The sequence below is a fragment of the Arachis ipaensis genome, chromosome B9 (genome assembly GCF_059453495.1).
Source record: "Arachis ipaensis isolate K30076 ecotype BB chromosome B9, ASM5945349v1, whole genome shotgun sequence".
In the NCBI taxonomy this organism is placed as follows: Eukaryota; Viridiplantae; Streptophyta; class Magnoliopsida; order Fabales; family Fabaceae; genus Arachis; species Arachis ipaensis.
Genome location: NC_142444.1, coordinates 18,616,786 through 18,630,332, shown reverse-complemented (window position 1 = coordinate 18,630,332; position 13,547 = coordinate 18,616,786). Strand labels below are relative to the sequence as shown.

Genomic DNA, 13,547 nt, shown 5'->3' with positions numbered 1-13,547 from the left:
GCCTCCACTTCCCACCACCTTATCCCAAAGTGAGTCTGTTTTTTCCCTTATTTTGCTACTTTCACTCTCTCTCTAAAACTATATGTCATCTCTCTAAAAATTATTTTCAATTATGACTATTTATAATAATTGTATCGAGGGATATCTAAAACGTTGATTTGGGCCTGAACGTGAGGTTCATGTCTCTTATTAGGGCAACATCCGATCTCTTTGGTGCTGAGGTGCTGCATGTCCGAGTTTCTCATGAGGAGGAGAGGGGTGGTACCTGCAAGAGACTCTGATGCTTAAGTTAGCAAGGGTTTTAGGCAGGTTTTTAGTAGATTAGAGCGTGAGTTATACCTGGGGGATGCCAGTGTATTTATAGTAGAGTTTGATGACCTCCCTGGTGGCGATAGTTCTATCTTATCTTATATCTTAGGAGTTTATTGAGATCTTATCTTCTAGATGAGATAGAGATGGTAGAAGAGATTTAGGGAGATAGTTACTTATTTAGATAAGTACAAGCCGGTGCCTTTCGTTGTGTCCAACCTCTCAAAGAGGTCGGGTATCCGGTAGAGGCCATCCTTTGAGGTGGACCTTGTGTCTTTATTGGGCCTGGCTTTATAATTTGGGCTAGGGTATGAACAGTGCCCCCTGCTTGAGTCCTGATCTTTATATAGGTCGGGCTCGAGCATTCTGTAACTTCTGCTTAGACGTCGGGTGTTCCTTTCTATGGAGGTCCGGATTTTGACCCATTTGAAAATTTAATTGTTTGTTCTTTGTAACTCTTATAAATAGTGCTCAAATCGCTCTTTTGTTTTTCGAAAAAACCTTTTTTCCTTTAAAATAGAGCTAGGTCATTTGAAACGTTGAGTTTCCTTTCATAGGTCCGACTTCGAGTAATCAGCCTTTATCAAGTTATTTTTACGACTGGTTTTTTATCCAATCTCATTGAGATCGCTCCATACGAGTTGTTTATATAACTTTTTACATTAACTTGTACCTTATCGCTTCATCTTGCCAACCGAGTTTAGGTTGGACAATGATTTTTTGCGTTTTGTCGAACTTAAGTTAATGCGTCTTAAGTAGGAAACTTTTGGAAAAGTAGGAATGAAAGAAGTAGGAATTTTTATTAGTAAAATAAAAAACTCCTTTACAAAAATCTGCATACAAAGGGATTGAGTGCCCTTAACCCCCGTGCTGGTGCCTCATTAAAAACCCTGTGATCGGGGAAAAAAAGAGTATACTTCTGCACAAGATTCGCTATTTAGCTGTAGTACCTTCTTAGGTTACATGCGTGCCAAGACCTCGGGAGCTCTCACCCTTGGAGGTTGGACACTTTGTAGTAGCCTTTGCCTAAGACCTCTACTATTTTGTAGGGTCCTTTCCAATTAGCAGCTAGCTTTCCTTCTCCTTCTCCCGGGCTTGGTACGGCAGATTTGGCCGAGGAAGAGGTTCCCTTAGTCGAAAATTTTCTTCCATGTTGATGTATTTCTCCACCCTTTCTTGAACTTCATTTAGGGAAGTCAGGTGTCGTTTGGATATAGACTGGGAGAACGGCCCCTCTCTGAGGTTGTTGACTAGTCCCATGATCACAGCTTCAGTGGGTAGGCTCTGGATTTCTATGCATGCTTTGTTGAACCTTTCCATATAGTCTCGGGGAATTTTTTCCATCTCTTATTTGATTCCTAGCAAGCTCGGTGCATGTTTTAGTTTATCCTTCTGGATGGAGAACCTGGTCAGGAACTTTCGGGATAGGTCATCAAAACTAATTACCGATCTGGGAGGTAATGTGTCGAACCACTTCATGGCCGCCTTGTAGCGGGTAGCATCTGAGGCACCTGCCAGGTACATTCTGCTCTTGAAATTGCTGAGTTGGTATCTGGGATCAGTCATCCCGTCATAGAGGTCCATGTCGGGGATTTTAAAGTTTCTTGGTACTTTGGCCTACATGATCTCTTAGAGAATGGGTCTTCTTGCCCCAGAGGGCTGTTTTCCCGATCTGTCCAGCTAGTTCGGCTTTGGAGATCGGTCTCTAGCTTTTGGAGCTTTTTCTCTAGCTTCCTCTGTCGTCTTACCTCTCTCCGTAACTCTCGTTCGGCCTCCTACTATCTTTTCGCCTGATATTCGAGTTTTTCTAGCCGATCTCGCCGACTTCAGATGAGGCCCAGTATTTCGGCTGTTTGAGGGGTTCTTCTTCCTCGCGGGGACAAACTTCTAAACAGATCTGCCTTGGTCGAGGGTTAGCCGCTGGTCCTTCCTCCTGTGGACCTTGTGGTTGGGGTGGTGGTGGTAGTATAGTAGCGTTGCCCTCAGGTTGGGGCTCAACTTCAGATTCGGATGCCGTATGGCCATCTTCATGTTGGTTGTCCACCATCGTCGTAGGATGAACTCCAGGTCCCCAGCAACGACGCCAATGTTCCGAGGGTTATCTGAAACGTTGATTTGGGCCTGAACGTGATGTCCAGGTCCTTTATTAGGGCAGTGTCCGACCTCTTTGGTGCCGAGATGCTGCCTGTCCGAGTTTCTCGTGAGGAGGAGGGGGTGGTACCTACAAGAGACTCCGATGCTTAAGTTAGCAAGGGTTTTAGGCAAGTTTTTAGTAGATTAGAGCGTGAGTTATATCTAGGGGTGCCAGTATATTTATAGTAGAGTTTAATGACCTCCTTGGTGGCGGTATTTCTATCTTATCTTATATCTTAGGAGTTTATTGAGATATTATCTTCTAGATGAGATAGAGATAATATGAGAGATTTGGGGAGGCAGTTACTTATTTAGGTAAGTACAAGCCGGTCCTTTTCGTCGTGTCCAACCTCTCAAAGAGGTCGGGTATCCGGTAGAGGTCATCATTTGAGGTGGACCTTGTGTCTTTATTGGGCCTGGCTTTATAATTTGGGTTAGGGTATGAACAACAATATAAGACATATTTGTTATGATAATTTTGTGTATAAATTAGCTTTAAAAATTTAATTTTAGGTTTATGAATTATTTCTTAGACTTTTAAGTTAGTTGAAATTAAATATTTTAGTTAGATTAAGTTAGGAATTCATAATGTATGTTACTCTTTGAAGATGTTAATTTTAGATTATTTTACCTCTAGGATTATGGCAGTCTATGTTAATCGCGGCACATTAGATCCATCTGTTTTAGAATTACAGCTGGTATATTATGTCTTCCAACATATGGATGGATTTATAGACTGAATACTTCTTAGGTGAGGGGGATGGATAATTGGTTTAATTTACATGGAATACTACATTATTGACCATCATTTTATATCTGCATTAATCGAGAAATGACATTCAAAAATTCATACTTCTCACACATTTTCGGAGAATGTACAATCACATATGAGATATTGGCATGATTTCAAGTCTCCTAATTGATGGTCAAGTGGTCTCTAAACAAACTAGGGGTGATTGAGATGAGATATAAGACACATTACTAGGTGTGTCGTTCCTTTTCCATACTCATACTCCTACCCGTATATCAATTCCCCACCTTCTTGATTTTTTGTTATACAATTTGCTTTACACTTGTTTACAAATTTGTATTTCTTTATGACAATGCTTTATATTAGGACTTTGATCATCAATATATATTTATGCTTTTAACACCAGTTAAATTCTGTAACATATTTAATATTGTTTTGTCAATTTTTAGCAAATTGATGGTAGTTCGATATCTAATGATCTGGGAGTAAAATCTACTCCTCTTTGCAGGTACCAGTTTTCTAAAAGTACATCAAAGTATCTTTGATTAGACGGATATTGAAATGTAAGATAAGGTAAAATTTGTAAAACAATAAAAGAAATAAAGAAACAAGGGTTTTTGAAAAGAAAATGTACTAGAATTGAAAAGTTGCGTTAAAGTTTAAAGAAAGCAATAAAGTACCTTCGACTGGGTCAAAGGGCTTTAACAAAGAATTTAAAAGTGCTGAAATATAAATTGGACAAGGAAAATTAAAGAAATGCTTGAAAGATAAATTTACTTGAAAACTAAAGTTTACAGAAAAAATAAATTGAAAAGATAAAACATGGAAGGAACCTTACAGAAGAGAAACTCGATCGCAGACTCAGAAATTCACAGGGGATGTGAGTCTGCTTGAGTGTTTTCTGAATTAAAGTTTCAACTCTTATTCCCTAAAACTTTCTAGTATTTATAATCTACCTCTATAACTGACAATTAATTACAAAATGCAATCTTGATTGCACACTCCTTGGTAACCGTTCCCGCCCTTTGGCTGATAAACGCTTATTCATAAATTCCTCACGTGGTAAATGCCTTCAACTTCTTCACTTACGCAACCACTCGATCTACTATTCAAAATAACTCATTCGATTACTTCTTTCGAATACTTGACTGACTAGACTTGTTCGATTCAATAATGCGTTTCAAAATGAAATCCGCATCGAATACCTCCAGCTAATGCCTACACATGCACCTTTTCGAAAATTGTTTAAATCTTCGACTTCTTTATTTCTTCGAACCAACTTTCCTTAATCGAAAATATTTTTTGATCAACAAATTATCCCCTTGGATTAATGTGTTTGCCTTCGATAACGTTATTGGAATATGAAACACTTAATCCAAATTCAAATTTTGATCTCTTAAATCAGTAATAATTACCATTTAACTTCCCAATTAATACTAATCCACTCGACACGTTTCCCGAAACTTACGCTTTCTCTTTCCACCACTTCGCCTTCTTCGCGAAGTTATCTCCTTTTGCATTCCTTCTGCAATAACGGGCACAACAACACTTCCCTTAAATTCAACATCTTCACCCCTGTTCAATTTTTTCTTGAACTCTTGCTCTCTGAGTTCCTTTTGCACCAATTTTTCTTGCGTAACCCTTAACCTTTCAAACTTTCATTTCCTCTGTTCTGCAATGGCCACTTCCTCTTCTCACGCCGCTGCCCAAGACAAGGGTAAAGGTCCCCAGGTAGTACCACCAGCTCCACTAGTGCTTCACATACTGAATCAAGTCAGTTATTGGCGACCCCCAACTTCAAGTTGATTATAACAGAATTTTTTTCACAGTAGGCGAAAACGTTCATTGCTTCCTTGGGACTGTCGAATCCTTGGAAAGGGCAAACAAAAAGCTACTTTTCTTCCCCAGTGCTCAAGGGGAGGATTTATTGATCAAACAAGTCCTAGACATCTCCTTCTTCATCAACCAAAAGCCCTTCAGAAACAACCCAAAAATTAACTCTCAAGGAGCCGATTTTACAGCCTGGCTTCAGTGCCTTACTCCTTCAAAAAGTGCTGCTTTAGGAGCTCTGGGGATCTAGGAACTCCTAAGGCTTTCTCACTTCTCACCTTTGACATTTCCCTGGATGATTGGGGCTGTGACTTGTTTCAGGAACAGAATAACCAACAGTTTCCATCTCCCCTGTGGGATGATTGGTATATCCTTTTTAGATGTAGCCACTATTACAGGGCTTCCCATCAATCCCCCAGACTGCACCCCTGACATGGAACCAAGACGCCACTACAACATTGCCCCTACTAGTTCTTACAGTGATTTCATTGCTCACCACATGGGCAAATAGGGCATCGCTGTCACAGATGACGAGCATGTAGCCATTTTATTCTATTGGTTAAATGCCATAGTTTTTTGTTCTTGAAGTGTCCAGATGTCAAAATTTTTTCTGCCCCTGGCTGCTCTGCTTCACGAAGGAAATACCCTCAATCTGGCTAAGCTCCTTCTAGGGCATGTTTTCAAAGATCTTGGTCAATTTGTGCATTGTCTTCGAGACAATAATCTAATCAGTACTGGTGGCCCCCTCTGACTTCTCCAACTATGGCTAAATGCCATTTTAAAAAGTACATGACAAAGCCTGGAGGTGGCGCTACTGACAAGCAACATATCGAAGGATTCCGACTGGCTGACTACGAGCCAAACTTCCTAGATACACAATCAGATGAAGACCAATTTTGGGAAGTTTTTTCTCTCCTATTCTTGCAAAGATTTTGATAATGAAAATCTCAATTTTGCCCTCCTTTTTGCGTCGAAATTGTGGTCCTACATGGCTCGATCGCTTGCTCTTTCCACATGATACTGAGGAAAATGAACTGGCTAATCGAAACTAGGCAAACTTGTTAGTTGTTCAAGTAATTCCTACAGGGCTACCCAACACAACAAAGAAAAATTCAAAGTGACCCTGTACGCCCTTCACCTTACAGCTAGGCAACTGGGATTCTCACAGGCCATTCCAACCCCTTTTCCTCGAAACAGCAAGCCACTTTGCCACATCACTCTGACTTCTCAAAGTGACCTCGATTTCCTCCTTGAAACAAATCAACAACACAGGGAACATTTCAATTTCCTTGTTTATGATCGCAGCTCATACATCACCAAGTCTTGTCTCGAATGGTGGACTGCTTATTACTCTAGGTACAATCGTACTTTAGAGAAAATCTAACAATCTGTCATTCGAACAGCCCCTGCTGCTGAAGGTTCTCCCAAAAAAATCTCAAAAAAAAAAAAGCTGATACCGTAGCCTCCTCTTGACAACCTCAACATAAAAGTTGAAGGACTCCAACCAGGACTTCTAGAAGGGTAACTGTTTTCTTGCACACCCATACACTTCGAATTAGAACATTTTGAATATCATATTTGCTTGACAATTTTTAATTTTGATTTTTTCATCAGTTACGATTGCAACCATCAAGTGACAGCTCTGATGGAAGTGATCAAACCATCCGAAATATTCTTGCTGCTTCCTCTCAATCAGAGGACACAGCTGATTCAGACCCTGGTCCTCAGCTAATTTGAAGGCCAAGACACATCCTGATAACATTATCATTTCCACATATATATTTCATTTAAGTTAGAATAAATCCTAACTTATAACTGTGTACCTTTTATATCAGCTCACCACTGCTGCTCATTCCATTACATCTCCTGTGGCACCTGATCAACCACTTCTGCAACAAGCTACGGGGTCTGTTGAACCATTACAAGCTGCTTTTCAACCTCCCACCAGAACACCGGTGATTGATTTAACAAAAGACCCTTCACAACATTCTCCAACACTAACATAAATCCTTGATCCAATTTCTCCAAACAACCAAGCTGCACTTTCTACTGAAAACCAAGTAGCCCCAGACTCTGATTCTGTTTCTTGAGTCACTGAAACTACCAATTCAGACTCGTCTCGATCCAGAATCTTAGAAACTCCTCAAGGATTCTTCAGTCCCCCTCAACAGGCTAGGTTTCAAACTCTTCCTGGTCAAGAATCTAGACACTTGGGTACTTCTACCACACCTACAAGTGCTACATTGGCTAACCTGATCTCTGTCTTAAATCGAGTCATCCAAGAGGACGAAGTACCCGATCCTGTACCAACACTTCCTAGACCATCTTCATCCAGTCTTCTATTCGAATTGGATGTTGATACTCGAGAACAGTTTCGATCACTTCTTAAGCTCTTGGATCATCCACTTGCTGCATGGATCAAGGATGCCATTCTCAACCAGCTTTTATCTGATCTTTTGAATTCTCCCTTTGAATTTCTGACTTCTACTCCGTATTCTACCATAATCCAACAATTCAAACAGTTTGCCAACAACAGTGTAGCTTTCCAGAATAAACTCCAAGAGATCGAGAACGAAGAGGCTAAGATCACAACTGAAGTAGATAATTGTGCCTCTGCTCTTCAACCGAAGAAAGCTTCTCGTGAAGAGTTCGATTTGAGAATTTCTCACACTATCTCTATTCAAGCCTTTTATGACAAAGAAGAGATAAAGCTCGAAACAGAGTTGGCTAAATCAATGAAAAGCTTGCCAAAGTACGCGAGAGACGAGCTGAAATAGCTGTACCTCTGACCACTGCCCAGCAAGAACAGCAACAAATCATTCAAGAAATTGTTTCCATTGAGACCAAGCATGAAGAATATAAGAAACAACTTGACAAGATCCAATTTGAAAAGTTCAAACATGTTGAGGCAATTTCAACTCTAGACAACAACAAGGCAAAGCTACGCTCAGACCTGGCAAGACTCCTGACACCCTATTCCTCTTAGACTTCAGTAGTGATTCTAGTATTTGTAATAGTTTATTTTTATTCGGACTTATGCATCCTAAATTTAATTCAGCAAACAAAAATATTGCTTTAAATATTTCCCATTAATCGAATCAATTACATTTTCCGATTCGATATCATTTATTCGATATGCATTTTCCGAATACAATCCTATCACTTGGAAAGGACCCTTCCAAGTATGGGACCATTTGCTGAGAAATTTCGATCTCTTCTCCATTGGCAAAATGACTTTTAAAACTAATTCACCTATACTGAAATAATTTTCTCTTATTCGATGATTATAACTTCGAGCAACACCTTCTTTCTGTCGAATCATATTCTCAAGTGCCAGGATTCGCTCTGAATTTAATTCATTCAACTCATCAAACATTGCATTTCAGTAGTCATCAACTGGTAACTCATTCTATTTCGATAATATTAAAATATTCAAATTAATCTCTATTGGTAGCACTGCATCATGGCTATAAACCAGTTTATAGGGCGAAGTACTTGTTGACCCCCTTGGCGAATTTCGATAAGCCCACAATACTTGACTTAAAGTTTCATGCCACATTCGGGGTTTATTCCCGATATGCTTCTTGATCAAACTTATCAAGATCTTATTCGCTGCCTCCACTTGCCCATTAGCTTGCGCATAATAAGGAGTTGAGGTAACCATATTGATATTCCTCGAGGCTGCAAAATTTTTAATTCGCTGACCAGTAAACATAGTTCCTTGATCAGTGCTCAATGTTTGAGGAATTCCAAATCGATGGATAATATGTTCCTCAATGAATTCTATTATTTTATTTTGACTAACTTCTATTAGGGGAACTGCTTCAACTCACTTTGTAAAATAATCGATTGCTACCAAGATAAATTTATGCTGTTTCGATGAAGGAGGGTGAATTAATCCAATCAGATCCAAAGCCCAACCTATAAATGGCCATGGTTTTATTATCGAATGCAACTCAGACGCTGGAATCTGCTGTATCGAACCATGTTTCTGGCATTCTTGACATGCCCTTGCATAATCGATACAATTTTTTATCATAGATGGCCAATACACATGATTGCGATATAATACCCACTTCATTTTCTTTCCAGCTTGATGGGCACCACATATCCCATTATGGACTTCACCCAAAGCAATACTTTGATCATCTGATAATAAACACCTCGACAAACTTCCATCGATTCCCTTTTTATACAATTCATCGGACATTAAGACAAAACTCATCTCCTATAATTTTATTTTTCTTTCAACTGAGGTGCTAGGATTTTTCAAATACTTAACAGTGGGCTTCCTCCAATAATCATTTTCCCATTCATCTATGCACAAAGCCTCTCTTTCATTTGCAGGCACTAATATTTGATGGACACTAGCCAATTTTTTAAGAGTTTCTGGACTAATTCTATATCTCGAAGCAATTTGGGCTAATTCATTAGCAATTTCATTATGAATCCTTGAAATATGAACCAAGGAAACTTTTCGAAAGGAAGTCAACAACTCCCAACCAGTTGTTAAATACTTTTACAACTTCTCATTATTGCATTTAAACTCCTTTGATAACTGCTTCAAAACCAACTGGAATCCCCCAATATCTGGACTTCCAAAGCCCCTTTACTAATTAATATTTCGAGACCTAGAATCAAGGTTTCGTATTCTGCCACATTATTCGAGCAAGGATATTTTAATTCAAATAGAAATTCTGATGGAATCCCTTCTGGTGAAATAATAAGGATTCTAACCCCTGCACCATCTTTATGCTTCGATCCATCAAAATATAACTTCCAATAATCGACTTCAACATCGATTACATTTGCCTCCTGGTCATTTAGATCTTTCGAATTATCTACCAGAAAATCTACAATGACCTGTTCTTTCACAGCTTTGGCTGGGACATACTGCAAATCAAACTCTGTCAAGGCTAACATCCATTTTCCTAAACGTCCTCGCAACATTGGGAAACTTAACATATATTTAATGAGATCAGTTTGTGCTATAACCTTCACCGATTTAGCCACCATATAACATTTCAATTTCATACAGGCATAGTATAAAGACAGACATAATTTCTCTATCGGGGAATACCTCGTTTTGATATCAGTTAAAACTCGACTAAGGTAATAAACTGCCCGTTCATGCCCATTCTCATCATCTTGGGCTAACATGCACCCAATCGTGTTCTTAGATGCTGCAATGTATAATTTTAAAGGCTCATGTGGACGAACATTTTCCATAATCGGAGCCTTAGACAAATAAGTCTTAATTGAATCAAATGCTAATTGATGCTCATTCATCCATTCGAACTGTAAATCATTCTTTAGTTTCACTAAAGGTGCAAACACTCGAGTTCGATCAGAAAGATTCGAAATAAACCTTCTGAGATAATTTACCTTACCTAAGAAAGATTGCACCTCTTTTTTCGATTTAGGTGCAGACAATGCTAATATTGCATCTGCTTTATTTTTATCGATTGCAATCCCCTTTTTATGAACAACAAAACCTAAAAAATTTCCAGCATATACCCCAAAAGCACATTTTAAAGGGTTCATTTTTAACCCTTTCTTCCTCATGGTGACAAATGCTTTTCTTAGGTGATCAATACGTTGAGTCACCGAAATCGACTTGACCATGACGTCATCGATGTATACTTCCATAAAGTTCACTATAAACTCATAGAATATAGCATTCATCGCTCGTTGATAAGTAGCACCGGCATTTTTCAAACCGAAGGGCATAACTACCTATTCATAAGTGCCTATCGCCTCAAGACAACGAAAAGCAGTTTTGAACACATCATCTTCCGCAATGAAGATTTAGTTAGATCCTGAATAACCGTCCATAAAACTTAAAATTTTGTTTCCCGCTGCAGAATCAATCAATATATCTGCAATTGGCATAAAGTATTCATCCTTCGGAGTAGCATTATTCAAATCTCGAAAAATAATGCATACTCTTAACTTCCCATTCTTCTTTATCACAGGAACAATATTCGAAACCCATTCCACATATCTCGCGGTTCGAATAAATTTCGCCTTAATCAAGCGTTCTATCTCTTCTTTAATCTTTTGATTGATTTCTAGAACAAAACGACGAGGGGTTTGCTTCACAGGTCGAGCATTTAGTTTCAATGCTAATTGATGTTCTACTAGAGAACGATCGAGACCAGGCATCTCATGATAATCCCAAGCAAAACAATCTTTAAACTCATGTAAAAGATGGAAAAATTCAGTTCGAAAAGGATCGACAAGATCTTTACAAATATATGTAATTCGAACATCATCAAGAGTCCCCAGATTAATTTCTTTTAAGGGATCTTGAGATTCAAATCCTTTGAAATGATTATCATCTTTTACTGAATATTTTTCGAAACCCAAAGGTTCGAGATCATAGATGCAATCAAAAGAAAAATCAATAGACTCATTGGGAGTAGGATGAACTTGATCATTTATTAAACTGAAATTACTTCAATTTTCAATACAATGCGCCTCTGCCACTAAACCAGCAGTTCGGCCAACAACATCACTTCCGTTACATAAATAAGGAACAAGTAAACGATGACTAAACTCGACTGAAGATATCGAGTTGATACAATTATCATTAAAAGAACTTTGAACCCTAAGTGATTCTATCTCATCAGAAGAATCATCTTTATTTCCTACAGAAAGACAATTATTTAAATAATTATGCAGAGTTACCAAGTAATCGAAAACTTCCTCAACCTGGTCCATAGAGCAACCCTCCTGAAGATCTTCAAGGGAGACAATCCCAACCAGTTGGAGTAAAATCCAACTCTGGGTAACGCAGCTTCATAGATAAACCTTCCGAGGACAAATAGCAACCTTCACAATTATAAGAGTTTAGTGTCCTATCAACATTCAAAGGCTTCAACTTAGGATTATACATCCTGAAATCAATATGCAGCTATTCGACATAGAGGTTCGAATCTACCTTAATGACTTCAGGCTTGCCATCCTTCATCCAAAGAAGAACACTTTGGTGTACAGTAGAAGGTACGGCTCCCACACCATGGATCCAGTCTCGCCCCAGCAAAGCATTATAACTTGCATTTGATGGAACCACCACAAACACTGTGTTTCGCTCAGATGAGCCAACCTTTACAATCAAAGTGACCAGTCCTTTTGCCGGAGACAAAGCCCCACTAAAGTCCGTCACAACAATATTTGTGGGAACCAAATCATCAGGATGTTTCCCCACCTTCATTAACATCCTTTTAGGCAAAAGACTTATTACTGGCCCACCATCGATCAAGACTTTGTTTACCTTGATTCCACTCAAAGTGGTGGTTATATGAAGCGGACGGAGATGAGACATTTGTTTTTCAGTAGGTCAAAGAAAATACCCCGGCTCATCTTCAATTCGGATGAAAGAAAAAGCTTCATCATCATTCATATCATAATCTTCATCTGGGTCACCTTCATATTCTCCCAGATACTCGGTCGGAATGATTGAAATCGTTCCGATCATGTCATCATCCCCTTCTTCGAAATATTCTTCATCGACATCAATTTTTTTGTTTTTATCGACCCCTGAGGATTGAGCTACTGCTTTGCCTTTTTCCATTTTTGCAGGAGATGGAATTCCCTTTGGACAAGTCTCTCCATCAGAAGGAAAGATAATTTGGGAATGCACAGAATGGGTTGCCCCCTTGCTTACTTCCACCTAAGGCTTTTTATTTTGATTGAAGTTTCTCCTACCTCCTCTGCCTCTCGGATACCCTCTGGCTCAACCACGATAGTAGGGATATCGATTTTGAGGAGGTCCCTGATGACCCCACTGTGGGTTGCGTCGATATAGAGCATCCTGCTTCTGGAACTCCTGACAGTTCCGAATCCACTGGACACCCATAGCCTAAGATCGGCTTAAGGGTGTAGTCACACTTTGTTGAGGAGCCTTGGAACTCTGACCCTCTATGCGCCGAATCGGCTATCTCTGATGCGCCTACTCTTCTCTGTGAGCTAATTCTTTCTTCATTCTCTCCTTTTCAAAAATTGCCGCTGCTTCGGCATGAAAAATAACATTACACCTTGGACACAGAGATACGTCCCGATCTTTAATCTTTTGCTGAACTAAAAAGTCCAATAAACCATCTTCCGCTCGGGGATACACCGATCTAACTTGTGAATCATAATCATCAAGAGCCACGTCAAAGTCATAGGACATGCCAACCATGTTTACTCCGAAACATGGCTCAACAAAGATGGCATCAACATCGAAGGGATCGATATCAACCTTCATTTCCTTCTTTCCATCGTCGAATTTCAACCGTCCCTCCATTATTGCTTCCTGAATTAAGTCCCTGAAACGAACACAACTATTAGTCGAATAACTTGTTACTTGGTGAAATTCACAATAAGGTTTTCCTTTCAAATCCTTCACTGAAAGTAAAGTTCTACCCTCAGGCAGAATTAACTGTTTATCTTTAAGCAACACATCGAAAATCTGATCAGATTTTGAAATATCAAAACTGTATTTCTTTCCACTTTTTAGTTTTGAATCATTCGACTTTTC

At 39.2% G+C, this 13,547-nt stretch overlaps 1 protein-coding gene across 1 annotated transcript; it reads right to left on the bottom strand.

Annotated features, from left to right (window-relative positions):
* Positions 1-10,831: 10,831 nt before the first annotated feature.
* On the bottom strand, positions 10,832-12,350 carry LOC148543919 (uncharacterized). The gene is made up of 4 exons (XM_088498777.1): positions 11,987-12,350; positions 11,789-11,857; positions 11,497-11,673; positions 10,832-11,214 (listed from the first exon to the last, which is right to left on the bottom strand). Exons 1-4 carry the CDS (start codon positions 12,348-12,350, stop codon positions 10,832-10,834), a joined length of 993 nt encoding a protein of 330 aa, XP_088354903.1.
* Positions 12,351-13,547: the final 1,197 nt, after the last annotated feature.